The sequence below is a fragment of the Motacilla alba genome, chromosome Z (assembly GCF_015832195.1).
Source record: "Motacilla alba alba isolate MOTALB_02 chromosome Z, Motacilla_alba_V1.0_pri, whole genome shotgun sequence".
In the NCBI taxonomy this organism is placed as follows: domain Eukaryota; kingdom Metazoa; phylum Chordata; class Aves; order Passeriformes; family Motacillidae; genus Motacilla; species Motacilla alba.
Genome location: NC_052046.1, coordinates 46333803 through 46352280, shown reverse-complemented (window position 1 = coordinate 46352280; position 18478 = coordinate 46333803). Strand labels below are relative to the sequence as shown.

Genomic DNA, 18478 nt, shown 5'->3' with positions numbered 1-18478 from the left:
GAAAATCCTATCTCCCTTGAAATGTCAGTTTGAGATCCATTAAATTCTAAAGCTAAAATGCATTTATATTACTCATGCTGACATTCCTATACAACACCGCGATTAAACAGAATAAATATTATCTTCTTTCCATCTCATTATCTCTTTTCATCTCATTCATAATAATTTAATACTGTTTTAAATCAAAACAGCTTTTGCATTTTCAGTGAAAAATGTAACACTTCAGGCTTAAACAAAAAGTTTTACTAATAAAAGTAAGTCTATTTTTAAGCAACAGTAATCTGCTCAGTAATCTTCCTTGATTAAAAATTCCTTGGCTTCTCTTCAAAAAACACACTGAGCATAGATGAGCTCAACAGCTGTCAACATAATTTTTAGGAACTTACCAAGTATTGTTGCATCTATACTAGCCCCCATTTATACACTCCAGCTGGTCCACCAGAGCCCCACTCCCAATCCTTCGCCTCCAGTAACATCTATATTGAGATGAAGACATTTTGAAGAGGGGAATCTTAATAACACAAAGTAAAAAGATACTTCATCTTCTTTTCATCTTTCCAAAGCCTGTTGCTTTCTGTAAATTGCTTTCCATTCACTAATACAGCAAAGCGCAGAAGATAAACTGAAATACTGTAAGAAAACTATTACAGCACTGGTAAAAATCCCAGAACATTCTTTCATAAGTCAGACTTGAACAAGACATAAGTAATGCAATGCAATTAATTTCACCCAGCAATGCCTGCTTACAAGTTCTTACTAACACATGCCATCTACAGAACTGCAACTGCTTTCTGCATGCCATGCACAGTGAGGGTCACTTGAGCAATGACTTACACAAGAGGTCTAGAATTTAAAAGGCTGAAAAAAATCCATGATCATTTAATCTCCTCAAAATGTTGGGTTTTCTTTTATCCTCCCAGATTCCCTCTGGATTCATAGCTATTGAAAAAATCCTAAAGGATGAGCATAGCTTTTGCAAGCCTTACGGCGGCAAGCACTCATGTCAATGGAAATTTTGAGCAAATAATGTCGTGAAGACTGGTGACTAAGTTTTGGAAGAACATACTCATCACTTAAATTTTGAAAATGCTGTGGGAGCATCTGAGGAAAAAATAAACAGAATGAAACCCCATACTAATAACCTACTTCTTAATAAACCATTTATGTAAGAGTATCAATAGGAAAGTTGCAGCATCTTACTTCTTTCTTCTCAGTTATTAAAAACTTTCAAAATCCTCATGTTTGTATCTCCAATCCATTTTGTTTATCTGCCGACAACTTCCTGATCAGTGTGCAAATTTTTACTCCTTTTTCTCTCCTACACCTTCAGTCTCTGTGTCTATGAACAATGTCTTTGTAGGCTATGATCCCAGCTACATGCATAAGTGAAGATGCAGGAAGAAAGGACACTATTGAGACAATATTTAATCTCTGACAACAAGCTGAAGTAGCAATGAGGCACTTTATAGAGGAACTAGGAAAGGTAGTCAGAAAAGATAAACTTAAAATTCAGAAATGCTGACTATAGAAGAGGCTGAGCCTAGAAATCGAAGCTAAAGATTTTTGCTTTAGCCTTTAAGCCACCAGACGGAGTCAAATCCTTAATTTGTCCAATATTTACTTCCAAAATACAGTAACTTTTTTTATTTAAAAAGAGACCAAAACAACCAAACCACCAATTTTAACAGAAAATTTCATGCAATTCTGTTTTCTATATCCAGCAAATTTTTATTTCTCTCATGCCCTATTTTTCCCCAGAAACACCAGCTACTATTACTTGTTCTTCCTTTTGTTTTTGCATAAGCTTAGAAATAAGATATTGAAAGAAAATAACTTAAAAAATTCACATGAAAGTGTGCCATTGGAAGTTTATATTATGATTTTCAGTGGACAAGAGAGCTTGAGACAGACACTAGGTTCTGGTTTTAGGACATGTTTGGGGGAAAAAAGGGTGGTCTTTTAAAAATTAAAAAAGGGTGGTCTTGTACAAAGGCTTTGTACAACTTTTAAAATTAAGTCCAAATTTAAGGCAAGGGGAAAATTATTTCATCAAAGGCATTCATGAACTCTGATAAATCTGTATGAGTCAACAGAAAACTCATTTAACTGATTATGTGCAAGTCTGTACATAGGTAATTTTTATATTTTAACTGGCTTTGAAAAAAATAAAGTTCCTTACCTAGCAGCATTTTAGATCATTCTTTTCTCTATTTAATTTATTCTTTCTATGTTGTCTTCATATGAGCATCCCAAGTGAATGTAACCTACTTTGCACTTATGTTATGAAAACTAGTGTGAATTTCATTCATGTTGTTACAGTTGGCCCAGACCATAATTTCTATTCAGTGTCATACTATTTTAATATATGTGGTGAGAAAAACCAAGCTGCAAAAGCGAAGTTTGGGTTTGCTTTGTTTTCAAAGCTTTACTGTGTAGCTCCCCGCAGTACAGAGATGGTCTGGAAAAGATACAAATGTGACACTACAGCCCATGCTCAGTGAAAGAGCACCTGAATGGGGCTTAAGTCTACATTGTTTATGGAGGATGGAAGAAAACAAATAACTTGTCGCACTTTTTCATTTTTCTGGCTGTCATTCAAAAATGCACAATCCATTAATCTCATAAAACAATTTTCCAACTCATGAAAGTTTTCTCATATATCCATGATAATTAGGAAGGTAATTAATAACATTGCTCAGGTTGTAACAACAAATTTCAGTAAAAAAGTACTCCAAAATTCAATCTTGATACACCAAATAATAACACTTTAATTTTTCAGCATTTATCAAATGCTATTCCTATTATTGATGAAATTGAAATACAGAAATCCAAAGAATATGTTAGCAGTTCATTGTAATGTGCAATGGATTTCAACTTGAAATTGACATTCAATTTAACCTTTATACTTGGCTGAACTGGACAACTACTTCTGTTAGCAAGAACATGTTCTGTGTGAGTTTTTCCCATGCAGAGATTCCCTTGACATCTCTCTCATCCAAAATAGAATTTTTTCTTTAGCTTTAAAGTACTGCAACAGAGACAATAAGGATGCTTTTAAAAGCAAAGAATTAAGGAAAATATACTAGGATTACCTAAATTTACTTTTCATTCTTACACTTGTTTTCTTCCTATGCAAAAAAACCTCATATCTCAGTGTTCCTATCTCTTATAGTCTTATAATCCACAAGCTCTGTAAGTGTCCAAATACAATTTGAAGCCTAGAAAAACAAAGCAATATTGTTACCAAAGTAAGGGGAGAACAAAGAAATGCTGCAATTTAATCTCTCCCTTGTTCTATATTTTAAAGACAAAACCAGTCTGTTCTCCTAAAGCTTGAAGCTTCAGTTTCACCTTTGGAAAACAGGGTTCAAAGCAACTTTTAGATAGAATATATAGCTTATTTACAAAGGCCTTCTTATAAGTAGAGTTTCTTCTTGTTTCCTTCCTTTTTTTAAAAGAAGTCTTCTTCATAAAATATGCTTTTCATCTGAATGTTCTCAAGGAAAGCATGATCCCAGGGCTATGTGCTTGGTTTTTATTTTATATTAAATAGGGGAAGACAGGTTGGTAATGAAGTAGTGGGATTTCTGGGAGGAGCATGGAAGAATAAAGGCAAAATGATGGTGAAATGAAAAAGCTTTGCTAATTAAAACACCTTTAGAAACACAACAAACAAACAAAAAAAGAGTGACAGCTGTAAGTATGCAGGCCAATAGCCAGTTTTTATCTAGCAATGTCAAATTACCTGCTTAAACAAGCATATTAATTTCAATGAAGGTACTTTTTTTTTTTTTGGTAGAAACATAATTGTTGATGTATGCCAATACACCATTTAGCTTACACCTAAATCTTTTGTATAAATAAACTGCATAAAGAAAAGACAAATTATATTTTATATAGATGCTTGTCTTTTCTAGTTCTTGCTATCACAGAATACTTCCCCTTGTGAAACTAATGCATCTTCTTCTATTATTAGAGTAGGAAGTTTATGTATGTTCTTTATGTATTAGGAAGTTTATGTATGTTCTTTACAAGCACTTTTATCTTCACAAAAACAGATCTAATACTGAGTGGTATATAAATACAACACTAATAAACAAAAGCAGACCTGCCTAAAAGGTATCATCTAGCAGGCTTAGTATGACATCCACTGTGAGAATCTAGAGATAATCAACTGAATTACATCATGAATTAAGACAGGTTTAAAAAGTTACAAAGTAGAAAAAAAAAGGTCTTAAAAAAAAAAAAATGCTCCAAAAGACAGTTTCTTGCTGAGGAGAAAGCTGTCACTGAAAAACACTTGCTCTGCAAGCTGTGAGACATCAAAAACTACATTCGATTAATGACAGATATTTGCACTTTTTAAAATGTCAGTTTGGGAAACAAAACAATGTGAATGAACACAATTTTTTTTGTGTAAAAAGACTCTGCCCACACTACTTCGAGCTCTGTACAGACACAGGATTACACAGAAAATAAGTTGTTTAAACAGCTTTTAACTAAAAGATCAAAAAATAGTAACTCCTTTTAGCAATGAATAGCTTAGAGAAAAGTCACTATGATTGATAACAAGCGTCTCTTTAAACTGCAAAGCTGATGGAGTCTGGTTTCTCATGATATCCTGTCTCATACAAACTACTTGCTGTCCACTGCAATGAGTATTCTGACTGAAACATTATCCACAGCTAAGACACACACAACTTCCTCCTGTGCCCTTTCTTGCATGCCAAAGAACAGGTTACTTCGTGCTGAAACCTTTTCATCTGAGGCCAATACAATTTTCCCTTCATCTGGCCACCTATTTTTAATAAAATTCTGGGGATTGTTTGTTTTTGCAACCTCTATCCTGTAAACCACAAATTATACCACAACAGGCTAACAAACACTGAGTTCACTGTAAAGAAACCTGAGGAAGAGGGGATGAACAAACCCATACACATTCTGAAATACAATACAGCACAGAAGAAAGAGTCTAAGAGATTCTTGGACTACATGGAAGATAATTTCTTGACAGAGTTGGTGAGTGAGCCAAGAGGCCAGGTGCCCTACTGCTATTTATGAACAGAGAAGGATGATTTGCTGCTCGGAGGTCATCTAGGGCACAGGCAACTATGAAATTATAGATTTCAGTTTTAAGAGCAGTAAGGAACGAAGTCAGCAGACTTGCCACCTCAGACTTATAGAAGACAGACTTTTGCCTGTTAAGGACACTATTTGATAGAGTCCCTTGGGAGGCAGTCCAGAAGAGCTAAGGCTTTCAGGAAGGTTGGACTGTTGGACAGAAGAAAATCCTAAAGGCAGAGGAGCAGACCATCCCTACGTGGCAAAAGAAGAGCCAGTGGGAAGGAAGACCAGCCTGACTGAACAGAAAATTTTGCTGGAACTCCATAAAAAAAGAAAAGACACTTGGGAGACAATCCGTTGCAATGCTTCAGGCTTGAGGCAGAGTGGCTGCAAAGCTGCCCGACAGAAAAGGACCTGGGCTGCTGGTTGACAGCAGCTGAACATGTGCCAGTTGTGCCCAGGTTACCAAGAAGGTAAATGGCATCCTGGCCTGTAGCAGCAATAGTGTGGCCAGTAGTGCCAAGGCAGTGATTGTCACCCTGAATTTGGCACTGGCGAGGCTACATCTTGAATCATGTGTCCAGTTCTGGATCCCTACAGAAAAAATATTAAGGTGTTGGAACATGTCAAGAGAAAGGCAATAGAACCAGTGAAGGGAGCACGAGTCTTGCAAGGAAGTGCTGAGAATGGTTAAGCCTGGAGAAAATGAGGGTCAAGGAAGACCTTATCGCTCTCTACAACAACCTGAAAGGAGGTTGGGGTCAATCTCTTTTACCAAATAACAAATGCTTCAAGTTGTACCAAGGGAGGTTTACACTGGATATCAGGAAAAATTTCTTCACTGAAGGGTTGTCAAGCACTGAACAGGCTATCCAGGGAAGTGGTTGAGTCACTTGAGTGCTGTAGATGTGGCACTTAGCAACATGGTGTAGTGGTGAAAATGGCAGTGCTTATTTGACAGTTTGACTTCATGAGATTAAAGATCTTTTCCAACCTAAATGATTCTATGACACATGTTTTTTGCGTTGGCATAAGACCACTTCTGCAATGATGACTGGCATCATTGCCAATCCTTAGAAAACAAAAACCTTCAATATTCATTCTCAGGTAACTTCCCCATCACCAAGTTACCAAGCTTTTCCTTCTGTTACATATTTCAAATAGTTCTTTGAATCTTGCCTTCCTTACTAGAAAGTGGGATGCACTCAAGAGGAAAAACAGAAAGTTTTTCTACTTTTCCTAGTTCGTGTTCTGGCAGTTTAAGCTTTTCCCATAGTGCAGAAAAACTGCGTTTAGATTTCCAAATGCAAAAGGATAATCCTGCTCCCTCACAATGTGAACAGCAGGTCTGTGAACATAGCTATTGTATAAAAGGAGGCACTGCTGTCATCCTACTTGGTCTTGCTATGCTGTCTGTCATGGATGAATTTTCTGAGGAGATTCAACCTGCTACAATACTCTATAAATGGTCAAGCATTGACCATTTATATATACCAAGAGTATAAAAGCATACCCTATAAATGGTCAAGACCCTGGCCAAGACCCTCAGCAGACTTAGAAGGAACAATTCATTTTGGCTAACTCAACTAACTGCTGCTCAAACTTAGCCTTTAGAAAGTTGAATATACACATCTGTGCATATTCAAAAGAAAAATTTCTTGCACCTGGGAAATCTGTATTGGTCAATAGACATCACCTTACTGTGTCTTTTGACAGCCACATTTTATTAAGAATGGAATAAACCATAATATACAACAAGGTCCAAAACATAACAGCTGATATGCCCTTTATCTATATTTTAGTTCTATTGAATTCTAGTAACAATCTTCTAACACAGTTCTTTGATTAGAAATAACTGGGGTATTAAAAAAGCAAACCCTCACAGTATAAATAGGTTTTCCATATAGCTTCAAACATCCACATTAATTATCACCTGACTTAAACTGACATCTATCATATACACCTGGCAGCTGACAGAGCAGAATAAAAACAGTAGCTTGCCACAGTACAGGGACCTAGTTCAAAGAAGCAACTCAGTTTGCCAGCAGATTTCAGGTGTACTAGATGGCAGCAGAAATCTATGTAGGCCTCTTAAGAGATACAGCTCACTTTTCAGCTCCACTCTGCAGTTCTGTTTTGGCTCAGAGCAGCTTGAAATAAACACTCTCAGAAAATACTCCATTAACCCATGAAGCCTATGGTTCAAATGTGTATATCTGGCTTCTCTACCTAAATGATATATCCAAAATTCCTCCACTCACTCTTCACTTTCTTTCTTGTGCCTTTCACAAAAGGCACAATCAGTTACTATCTGGATGACAAGAGGCAAAAAGGACTGAAACATTGTCACTGCTCAACAGGACTGGTGTAAGCACAGGATGATCAGGAAAAAGTCGTGATTAGCTCAAATATATTCAACAACAATAGTTGTCAAAAAGGCTGATAGGAATAGAGGAAAAAAATTCATCACTCAATATACCCCAAAATGTTCTAAGTTGAAAACTGAATGTAACAAGATTAAATCTGTCACATTTTCAAGGATATACACATGAAGATATACACATGAATCGTTATTTTAAGATGAGGGGGGAAAAAAAAAGATTTTTCAAACCTCAGCACTTGAATAGCAGTAAAATATTCTGAATGAAACTTATATAGAATCAGTCAACTAGCATTTTAAGGTAAGAGCACAGAAGTTTGAAACATCTATAATTAAATGAAGACAAGGAAATAAGACAACCTCAAAAAAGTTGAATACAGAGAATATATGGAGAACTTGAGCTGAATTTCTTGAGCTGGAGAGTATGTTTCCAATACTGTCCTACAGAATTACTTTGGAAAGGAGGGAGTGGGAGGACAAAGAGCAAAAACTGACAACAAAGATAAACAACATAAACTCCTGTCTTTTTCTTTACAGGGACTTATTTCCAAGGCATATTATTTCATGACAATACCACTACCAGTAAATACATCTTTAAAATCATCTGCATTGTTATTCTTATCCTCCACAGAAAAGAAACCAGACATCAATCATAACTGTTTGCCTTATGTAAAATGTAGCTCTGACCACAGAGAGTGTTGATTGAAATCCCTTCTCAACAATAACCAAAACAATACAGCAACTGCAATTGTACAATAATTGTCATTGTCATAGGATGGGAGAGTTTTATACACAAAGTTCATACCACTACTGCCATTATGGTTGATTTTACTCGGTTTTTTAATGTGACCTGCAATGATATCCACTAGAATTGAATATAGTGCTTTCAAAATAGGTTCCACCCATTAGAAAGAAAACAAGAGCAAAGAAATAGTACAAAGTTCCCAAGAACTCCCAGAAATGAAAGCAAAAAATCACAGGGATGCACTTTTTTTCCAGCTACTGCCCTTTTCCCAGAGCAGCAAATGTCTTAATTCAAGCAGCAATGATTTATATATAAAATAAAAACATAAGGTTTCATACAACTCCTTTAAAATTATTTATTACACAAGCTTCATTCACCCTGAGTCTGTGAAAAGCAGGTCAATTGGCCTTCCAAATAAAAAATAAGTTTTCGACTCAAAAAATCTTTGCAAGGTAACAGATTTATCCAGCGCTACATTTTCAATTCTTAAACTCTTTACAACCAATATACAGGCAGCTTGAAAACAGAATTTGAATCCTAAAGAACTAAATGTAATGTAAAAATGGATCTTAAGTCAAATAATTGTTTTTGTGCAATGACAGCTAACCCTTCTTCCTCGCCTGGTCCTTTGCAAAATTATTCAGCCTTCAGATCAAGACATTAAATGTCATTTACAGAATCATTTGTTGTTGACTTAGTTAATGAAGACTTTGCTTAAAAACATAATATACAGGTGACCGTCCCTGAAGATAAGAAATACACTTTTAATTAAATTTGGTAAATAATACAAGCAATAAGCTGTAACACATGCTATAATACTTAACAGAAATACAAAAAATAAGCACCATAAAAAATTCAAATCTAATACTAATACATATGTTATTTAGTTATCTGTGGTAGCAAAAGCAAAATATTCATACCTGCACCTGGAATGATCGCCAACTTTGTTTCAACTAGGCCCATTTTAGCAGAAGATGCTAAAAAGTAGAATGCAAAGGAGTTCTTATTCTAATGCAGAAGGAAAAAATATATGGAAAATACATAATGATGACCTAGAAGTTTGCTAATATATTAAGTTTTCTTCAAAAAGAAAAATAAATCACTTTCAAAGAATTTGTTTATTTAAAAAAAACTTTCAAATTGATTCAACTGATCTGCTTTTAGCAAAAGATCTAACTACTTCTATCAAGGCAAATTCAGTACTTTAGTAATTTTCACATAGCAAGTAAGCAATAACAGTGAGTAACAGAGACTTGCATTCAAATGGAAAGTACTAAAAGAAAATGGATGTTATTGCTTAACATCTAAGAATGGGTAGAATTCTGTATCTGATAATTTGAATTCCTTAGGTGACAGGACATTCTCAAAAGTCAAATAACTTTATAAATCCTAACTTACTGGTTCAGAACCAAGTATCCATTTACTTTTAATCAATAGGCTTTACAGTTATGACAGCTTATTAGCTCAAGGTTCCTTTCTTCAAGAGTGGTTGTCACTTTTATAATTTAATTTCTTATATAATAATACACTTAATAGCAATTTTTGGTTTTTTTCCTGCATCCTGTTTAGATAAAAATCAAGTCTCCATCTAGAGCACTTCAAATAAACAAGAATAAAAAAAAAACCAAAAAAAATTGCATGAACCTTTTGGCAAGACTAATAAAATTAGGGTCAGAAGAATCACATAAAAGTTTACCAAAACCAATCCAGCTAACAGAGTTGTTATAAATGAAACATTAGCAAGTACTTAGACAGGTTTCTGCTAAAGCTCTTTAAAATAATGGGTTATAAACAATGTCAAATACAAAGTAAGTTTTATAAGACTGTTGCCAACAGACAGATTAGTCAAGCCAGCTATAACAGTAATAACCCTATATTCCATAGCAGTATTCAAACCTACCTGCCACCCGTATATCACAGGCTAACGCAAGTTCTAGGCCACCACCTAAGGCAGTTCCATCTATTGCAGCAATAGTAGGTACAGGCAGATTAGCTGAAAAAGAAAGTACCAGTTAACACCAGCCTCATAAAGAACACTTCTGGAATGTGATTTCATTAGTTTTACTCATTCTACAGTCATACATTTCAATGCTAGAAACTTTGTCCTGACATTCTCAGACCACCTCTGGCAATAATGGACACCACCATTGCCCTTTTTCTCCTGTAAAGCAGCAGCTAACACCTTAATAGAGGTGGGAAACTCTTCAGTTTGACAAACAAATGCACATACTGCCAGCACACATGACAGGTAGCAGGGCTCTAGAGATCTGTGTGACCATGGCATGGTTTGTATGTAATTTATCATCAGTGTTCTGACATAAGAAAGTCATTATAACAATCAGCCTAAAGTACTGCTTTTAACCTTCTGAAATTCAAGTTCTCTTCATCCCTATCCTGTTCACCACAAACTCCAAGTTTGATGAAAAACGCATTTTCATTTTAGAAACACACTTATATATTACAGCTTTAATTATATTTAATGTAAGAGTTAACACAAGCTATCATTTTAAAATACACTCAAACAGTAGTCCAGTAGTACATTGTTGCTACAAAAGCTCCGAAGACAGCCAAAAGCAATCCATTAGCTGGACACTTGGGTGTACAGTTTGTTGAAATGTTAAATCAGCTTTAACAACAGCTTTTTTTACGGATGTTAAAAAATAGTTTCTTTGTTTTCATGTTTCAGCTCATTTAATTCAATGACCAGTTCATTCAGTTTCATTAGCCAGAAATAGAAGACAAATAACTCTTCTGCCAACATATAAATGAAAATGACGCATGAAAGACTTTAAAATACTTATTTCCTTTTAAAATCTAAAAGGGTAATATGACAAAAATTATTACTTCAATGTACTAATTAGAACTTTTCCTAGTGAACTAGCTAGCTCTAAATTTAGAAATTGAGCTACCTAGCTTACCTTTTTGCTGTCTGACAAATAAACTTCAGATAATTTCATTCAACAAAAGAATCAATTAAATATTGGTATACATCAGCATGACAATTATTATACAAGCCAGTAGTCTCTCACTGCGTAACAAACAAAATACATAATTAAACAAAGGTTATTTTAGCTGCAAATTGACCTGCTTTTATGATTAACAGCTAATGAAAATCCAATTGTCTTCAAAAAATAACAAAAACTTAGCAATGCTTTTCAAGGTTCTAACAGATGCTTTAAAACAAAGTCCCTGGGTTACTGGTTCAGACCATGATTAATAGTGATTATCTGAATCGATTTCAGTGCCAAAAGAGGCTACTGATTAGTGTTTGCAAGAGCTCTTTCAGTGACTTAAAAGAGTCCAAGGTATCCATTATACCTGCCATCTGCCACAGAAGGCACAGGAGACAGAGGAATAGTAGAAAATCTGCTCTTTCTCTATTTACTTCTTCTTAGTTATATGGAAAGGCAACTCTCATTTCCAACAGGGCACAGTTGCTGACAGAAACTTATAACCCTGTCAACACAACCAATTTGCCAAACAGTCTTGCAATTTTGCTAGCTGACACAGCTAGCCTTTCTCTAAAAGAAATATGCCTTTGCCTTGGGTAAATAAAAAATAGTTTGCCTGAACATGAAGGGTCATTGTTAACTGCAGTTTCCAGCAGTTACTGCCTGTATGAATGTTCCATTTATCAGAGACTTGCAAACACTATCTTGAGCAGTGTTTGCATGGCTTTTGCAGTACTCCAAGGCAGAATACTTTCCTAAGATAAGCAACTTCTGGATTAGCTATGGTGCAATTCAAGTAGACTATTACACATGGAAATGGAAGTTACAGAATGAGTATTATAAAACAGCTTGGTTTCAAGAATTACAGCCAGCTCCTTTCATGAAATAATTTAAAAAATCATAATTCAAAGGGATAAAAAGCAGTTTGACAATGTTAGAATCATCACTTCCCAAGGATATTAATTTGAAAGGATCACCTGACATAAGAGTTGACAATGAATGAAAGACAAAAGACAAATTCCCTGTAATAGTTTTGTGTGTATCTATTGAATGAATTTAAGAAATTAATCCTTTTAACATGTTCTTGTGAAGTATCAGAAAAACTAGCATAGAAAAAAGTTAGTAATCACTGAGGATTGTAAATTGAGTTTCCAGGCTACTACAGCTTTTTAACAAGGGTGAAGTTTCCTGGAGTATTAGTATTTTGTAGCATAAGAAACATGTGATCACATTTAGCTGCATGATTTTAATGTACAGCTGCCAAAACTGTTGAGCCCATAACAAAAGCTGAGATGGATGTTTGACAAATAATGCCCTGTAGGCTTAATTGAGTTGTATGCACGCAAACTTCAGAAACAATAAATTACACATATAGACAGGTCAATCTCCACAATGATTCTAGATGATAAGGCTCATTTGCTATGAGAGATAAAAAATACTTAAAGCTTTGCCCAGAGGCCTAGTGGTTTTATACTTTAACATTCCACATTTTTGTCACAGTTCAAATAGCAATATTTAAACTTCAAGCAATTGTTGTACTACTACTCATTAGTAGTACATCCTAAATTCTAAGATGTGATACAGGTTTATCAGGTGCAATCATCAGCTGCATAGTGACATAAAAAAGGAGTTTAAGATATATATAGAAGAAACAGATTAGCCAAAGTAAATGAGAGAGTACAATAAAGAGACAAGAGCAGACCATGTATATATAAATATTAAATTTGTTACAAGTAGTTAAAAAGACTAAGCAATGAGCAGCATTAAACTTTAGTTAGAAAATTTCACTGAGTTACCATAATACATCGAAGTGTGGACTATGAACTACTAAATAATAAGGTAGTTCACACAATAAATTCAAAAAGGATTACTTCACACATCTATTCTAACAGTTGATTAAAAATAGGCATGCTGCTTATTCTGTAAATACAGTTCTATTCCGCACATAAAACATGTCCCAAGCAAATGCCAATAGTCACATCCTAATGTAACATCAGTGCTTAATTATATTACAGAAAAGTAAAGTTCTAAGTACAGTAGAGAAATAGAAGGGTCCAATTCAATTTATGTTATGTCAGCAACAAAGCCAGACATAAGACAAAAACACATCACTGTATTTGAGATCACAAGAGCAGAGACTTCTAGTTGAAGAGAAGACAAATATGAACAATCAAATCAAAATAAATTTTATGTGTTAAGTTGCTTAAAGAATAATCTCTTAGCACAGAAGCTGACAGAGCCTGTAAAAAAGGATGTTTACTGGCCATTCAAGACATGATACAGGTAGTGCGACCAACAGGTAAACTGAAGAAATTAAACTTAGTAACATTAGATACCTCAACTAAACCCAGAAACAGCTTAAACAAAATAGAAAATATGACATACAGCAATATAAAGAAATGAACCTGCTTCCTATTCTGCAGTAACTGTGAACTTTCAGCTCAACTTCAGAAATACATCCCTGGTAAACATACATGCCACATGTAGTTTGTCTCCTGCTTCCCTGTGACTCTTCATTACTGAAAGGTGTAGAATAGAGTAAGTAAACTCTCCCACAGTTTTGCTATGAGTACAGAATGTCACAGGGGAAGCACTTTGCAATTAAGCATATGAAAACACATGTAATGTGTTGGAAGTAATTTCAAAGAATCACAGGCTTTCTGAGGCAGGTAATTGTTATTTCACCTTGAAGTGACTTTCCACATGATGTCTACTGCTGCTGACTAACAAGGGATTTCCTTTCTGCTTAGAGACCATGATATGACAAACAACAGGCCAGCATATGAATACAGGCACCTGGTCTGGAGGATGTGACCACTAAATGGTTTCTCAGATGTGTGCCGTAACGCCCACACAGCTGAGTCATACTACTGCAGATACTGACATTCCCCAAATAGAAAGCAGAAAATGCCTGGATCCTACTGACCTGAATCATAAATGACTGTTTAGTCTTCTCACTAATTTATTAAGGAAGTTCTTATAAAATTACAGATACGTAATATATAGCTGGGAGGAAACAGGATTACATGTGACACTTTCTTAGTAACTCACGTAGCCTTTTTTTATTCCTATGCAACCTCAGTTTCTCATTATTGACCAAAAAATAAATGGCCTGATCAACAAGGAAAACTGACGTTCCAAGTTAGTAAGGATGAAGGAAGTATGAAGAATAAATACATACAGTAAAACCAAAATGGCAACAATTCACATATGAAAATAGCCTTGTTTTTATGAAACATTATATACAGTAGATTTCATGTAACAGGCAAGAAACCACTTTGTTTAGCTGGTGTCCCATTACTCAAAGGAAGACCTATTACTAATGCTGATCCCTAACTGTGAGTTCCTGAAACAGGCAGAGGAAGAATAACATGGTTATTTAGAATTCCAGACTTTGTGATTTGTACTCCTGGTCAACCTACATGAACTTGTCCCAGCTGATTAACTTAAAATATTTAACACCCAGGAAAAATAATTACAAATTCAGAATACATCAAATTCAAAAAGACCATCCTCCTAGGAGTGTCCTCCTTGCTTGCTAAACAAATTTATACATGTAAGATTTTCTGTAAGCAACTGTACCACATACTCATATAAATGGGAAAAAAACCCCATTCCTGAGCTAGAAACAAGATTTTGAGATTTAGATAATTCAAGTGCCAATGAAGTGCATGAGAATCACCCATTTGTAGACTGGCAGCTGTTGCAATCAACCTGAAGAATATCTGCAGTACTCCCTTCCTTTAGCTAAGATGTAAGAGTCATCATTAAAGAAATAAAATCTAATAGACACAGAATTCTGTTTCTCTAAAAGGTCTGCACTGTTACTGCAGTACCACTTCATGATTCCATGAATCAGAAAACTCCACGAAAGTCCACTCAAGCCCTAATAATGCAGAAAGTCGATACAGATATAATTAGGTACAATTAGATATAATGAGATATAGCTATAGGTATAATTAACTTCTTATACCTTAGTTAACTTAGATATAATCAATTTCTATTTTTGAAGTACTTTTTACAAATTAGGGCAAATATTTTCAACTCAACTAATTATAGCAGTCAGAATTTGGTATCTACAAACATTCAAACGAAGCCCCAGTTTAAAGCTGCCTTTTTATGCATTTGATACAAAATATTAATGAAACTATATACAGTCACCTTAACTTCCCTTGCTATTCCTGTGTTATCCTGTACATGGACAATGTTCAAAAAAGGTCCTTATTGTGCCTTTCTCATCTTAATTCAGTGACCTCTGGCAACCAACCTCCAGAAAGAACAGCTTTTCAGATATAAGCCAGAAGCTTGTCACTACCTCTTGTACCTACCAAACCAGATTCAAAACCTTGACTTGTCTTTAATTATGAGCAGAAGAATTCTTGTTACCCAGAATGAAACTGAAAGTAGTGAGCCTACTCTACTTGCCCCAATAACTGTGAGCATCCATCTAAAACAGAAGTAGCTACAAATTTCAATTTTAAATAACAATACAACTGAATTGCCACAGAACAAAGAAAAAGATTGCCCAAGCTATTTATTCCACATGTGCATTTCTGATTATTTGACAAATAAGGTTGATTAGTGAACAGCTTACTAGGACAAGCAACTTCAGGGGGCACTTCCAGCAAGTAATTTTCCCTTTTGAATAATGTATTTCATAAGTCATAAAGCCAGGAGGATGAATTGTATAAAAGTATCTTGCATACTATCAGTATTACATGGATTACTAGAGGAAAGTATGCTACAAATTGAAGAAGAGATTAACAGTTCCAAAATTTGTTATTTAACTCTAGCAAATTAGGAAAGTGTGGCAAACATCTCCCCGCGTATGTTTGCAGCACATGGGAAACCCTTAAATCACAGAATAGCTGAGGCTGAAAGAGACTTCTGGAGCTCCCCTTATCCAGCCTGTCTGCTCAACCAGCATCACCTTGAACAGGTTGCTCAAGCTCATGTCCAGGTGATTTTGGATGATCTCTAAAGAGGGGGACTTCAGAACCTCCTGCATAATCTGTATCAATGCTGAGTCCCTTCACAGTGAATAAGGACTTCCTGATCTCAGGGAGAATCTCTTCAGTTCCCAGTTTGTGCCCATTGCCTCTGGTTGTGTCAATAGACACCACCAGAGACAGCCTAGTTCCATCTTCTAATACCCTCATATATATTGCTGAGATTGCCTTGTGAGCCATCTCTTCTCTGGTCCTAGCTTGCACAACCTTTTCTCACTGAAGAGATATTCTGGAGCATTCATCACCTTCAGGGCCTTTCACTGGACCTTCCAGTAGCTCTGCCTTTTACTTAGGAGCCTAGAACTGGCCATAATACTCCAGCAGTGGCCTCACCTGTGCTGATGAGAGCAAAAGGATCACCTCCCTCAACTCTTGGTAACACTGATTCTAATATAGCTCAGGATACCACCGTCCTTCCTTGCCACAATGGCACAGTGCTACCTCACATTCAACTTGCTGTCCCACCCAGACCTGCAGGGCTTTTTTGTGCTGCTGCTTTTCCTATCATTACCCCCATAATGTACCTGGTGCATGAGATTGTTTGCATTTTCCTTTGTAGAAATCATTGAGGTTCTTGTCAGTCTATTTCTCCAGCTTGCTGAGTTCCCTCTGAATGGTAGCACAACCCACTCCTTATGATTTTACATCATCAGCAAACTTGCTGAGTCTACACTCTATCCCATCATCCAGACCATAAAAGATGTCAAACAGGACTGAATCCAGCGCTGGCCCTGGATACAGACTGGCTAGGAGCCTCCAAGCAGACTTCATGCAGCAGATGCACAGTCTGGACCCATTAATTTAGCCAATTTTCGATCAATTTCACTGCCTTTTCATCCAGTCCATACTCACCAGTTACTCAACAAAAATTTTATAAGAGGTACTGTCAAAAGCCTTAAGTCAAGGTAGACAATATCCATGTTTCTCAATCCAACAAACAATGAGAAACAATGTTTCTCATCTAACTTCTCATTTCATCATAGGTTGTCAGACTGGTTAAGCAACATTTCTCTCCTCTGACTCCACCTTATAACTTCACCTTCCGGCTTTCTTGTCCCTTGTGCACGCAGCAGTAGTTTAGTTTCCATGTTTAGTTGTTCCAGAACCTCTCCAAGGACAAATTTTAATTGAAAGATAAGAAAGCTCCCTCCCCATTTCTCAGAATATTTATTTAAATGTAGTAACAATGGAGACTTCAAATTAATAAAAAGAACAGTAATATGCTCACAAAATGTTTAAATACCACTAAGTGCATATGTGTAGATAAGATTCCATGATTGAAGGTCACTCATTTGGAAAGCAAGAAAGAGGGAAAAAGAGTCGTATCTTAAGAGTGAGAATGTAAAATAAAGAATTACAAATTTTAGTCCTGTTATTACAAAGCAATGCACTTATTTACATGCCATTTATCTTTAGTGTATACTTAAACTAAAAATAGCATAAACCCATACAATACTGCAAGTCTATGGGCTGATTCCTACACTAGCATTGAAAGGTTTGAGATCTGTTACTTTACAGAGTTTCTTTATGAATTCAAAATCTCCAAGTTGTCTGGTTACAAGTTCATAAAAGAATTTTCAAAAAGTCACAGACAGAAATAGGAATTTTGAATCAGCAGTAATGATCATTTTAAATTACATCCTAGCTTGCATAATAACTGGGAATGGATTTTTTTTAAATAATTAAGTTTATGCCTAAATATTCTTATTTTGTAACTCAGAATAAATTTCTCTTCCACCTCTCCACTACCCAGATTCTTGATGTTTCTTGGCTATGTGGCTCTTGATTACAAAAACTAAGATCTTTTAACCTAAAAAAATAAAGGGGGGGGGATAAAGGGCATAAGCTATGTCTCTTGAGTGGCAATTTGAGGTGGTCTATTTGCAGTTCTGATAACTGGAATATTCTTTATACTAGGAACATTATGATCACAAAATTACATTTAATATACTAAATAATTTATGTCACAGGAAATCAGAAAAAAATTACAGCACAGCACAGTATCTTGATTTCATTTTTGGGGACCTTTTCCTGAAGAACAACATTGTGATGGCATATAACCTTTGCAATGAGTTTTGTTTCAGGCACTTACCTTGCCTTGCAAAATCTGTAATCAACTCAGTGACTACAAGGGTTTCCTTTCATTTTCAGTTGCAAGTACTACTGTCAAAAAAAGATTCTTCTATGGGGAAAAAAGCTAACAGAAACAAAATACATCAACAAGTACTTTCATCCATTCTGCAATACTAAGAAATCCAAGCAGTGTATACAGCAACATTTGAAAGTGGCTGAGAGAGAGTGTCAGGGTAAAGAAGATTGATCAGACCAT

The 18478-nt window shown here is 35.5% G+C and overlaps 1 protein-coding gene across 3 annotated transcripts in view; it reads right to left on the bottom strand.

Moving 5' to 3' along the window:
• The window catches only part of AUH (AU RNA binding methylglutaconyl-CoA hydratase), a 111862-nt gene that overhangs the window by 43033 nt on the left and 50351 nt on the right, over nucleotides 1–18478 (bottom strand). For 2 of the 3 annotated variants that reach the window (XM_038124197.1, XM_038124196.1), the window contains exons 5-7: nucleotides 10090–10182; nucleotides 9110–9166; nucleotides 387–476 (exon numbers count right to left, since the gene is read on the bottom strand). In XM_038124197.1, the coding sequence (XP_037980125.1) occupies nucleotides 418–476; nucleotides 9110–9166; nucleotides 10090–10182 (209 nt within the window). In that variant the 3' untranslated portion in view covers nucleotides 387–417. The remainder of the gene's footprint in view (nucleotides 1–386; nucleotides 477–9109; nucleotides 9167–10089; nucleotides 10183–18478) is intronic. The other variant, XM_038124195.1, reaches the window with a different exon arrangement.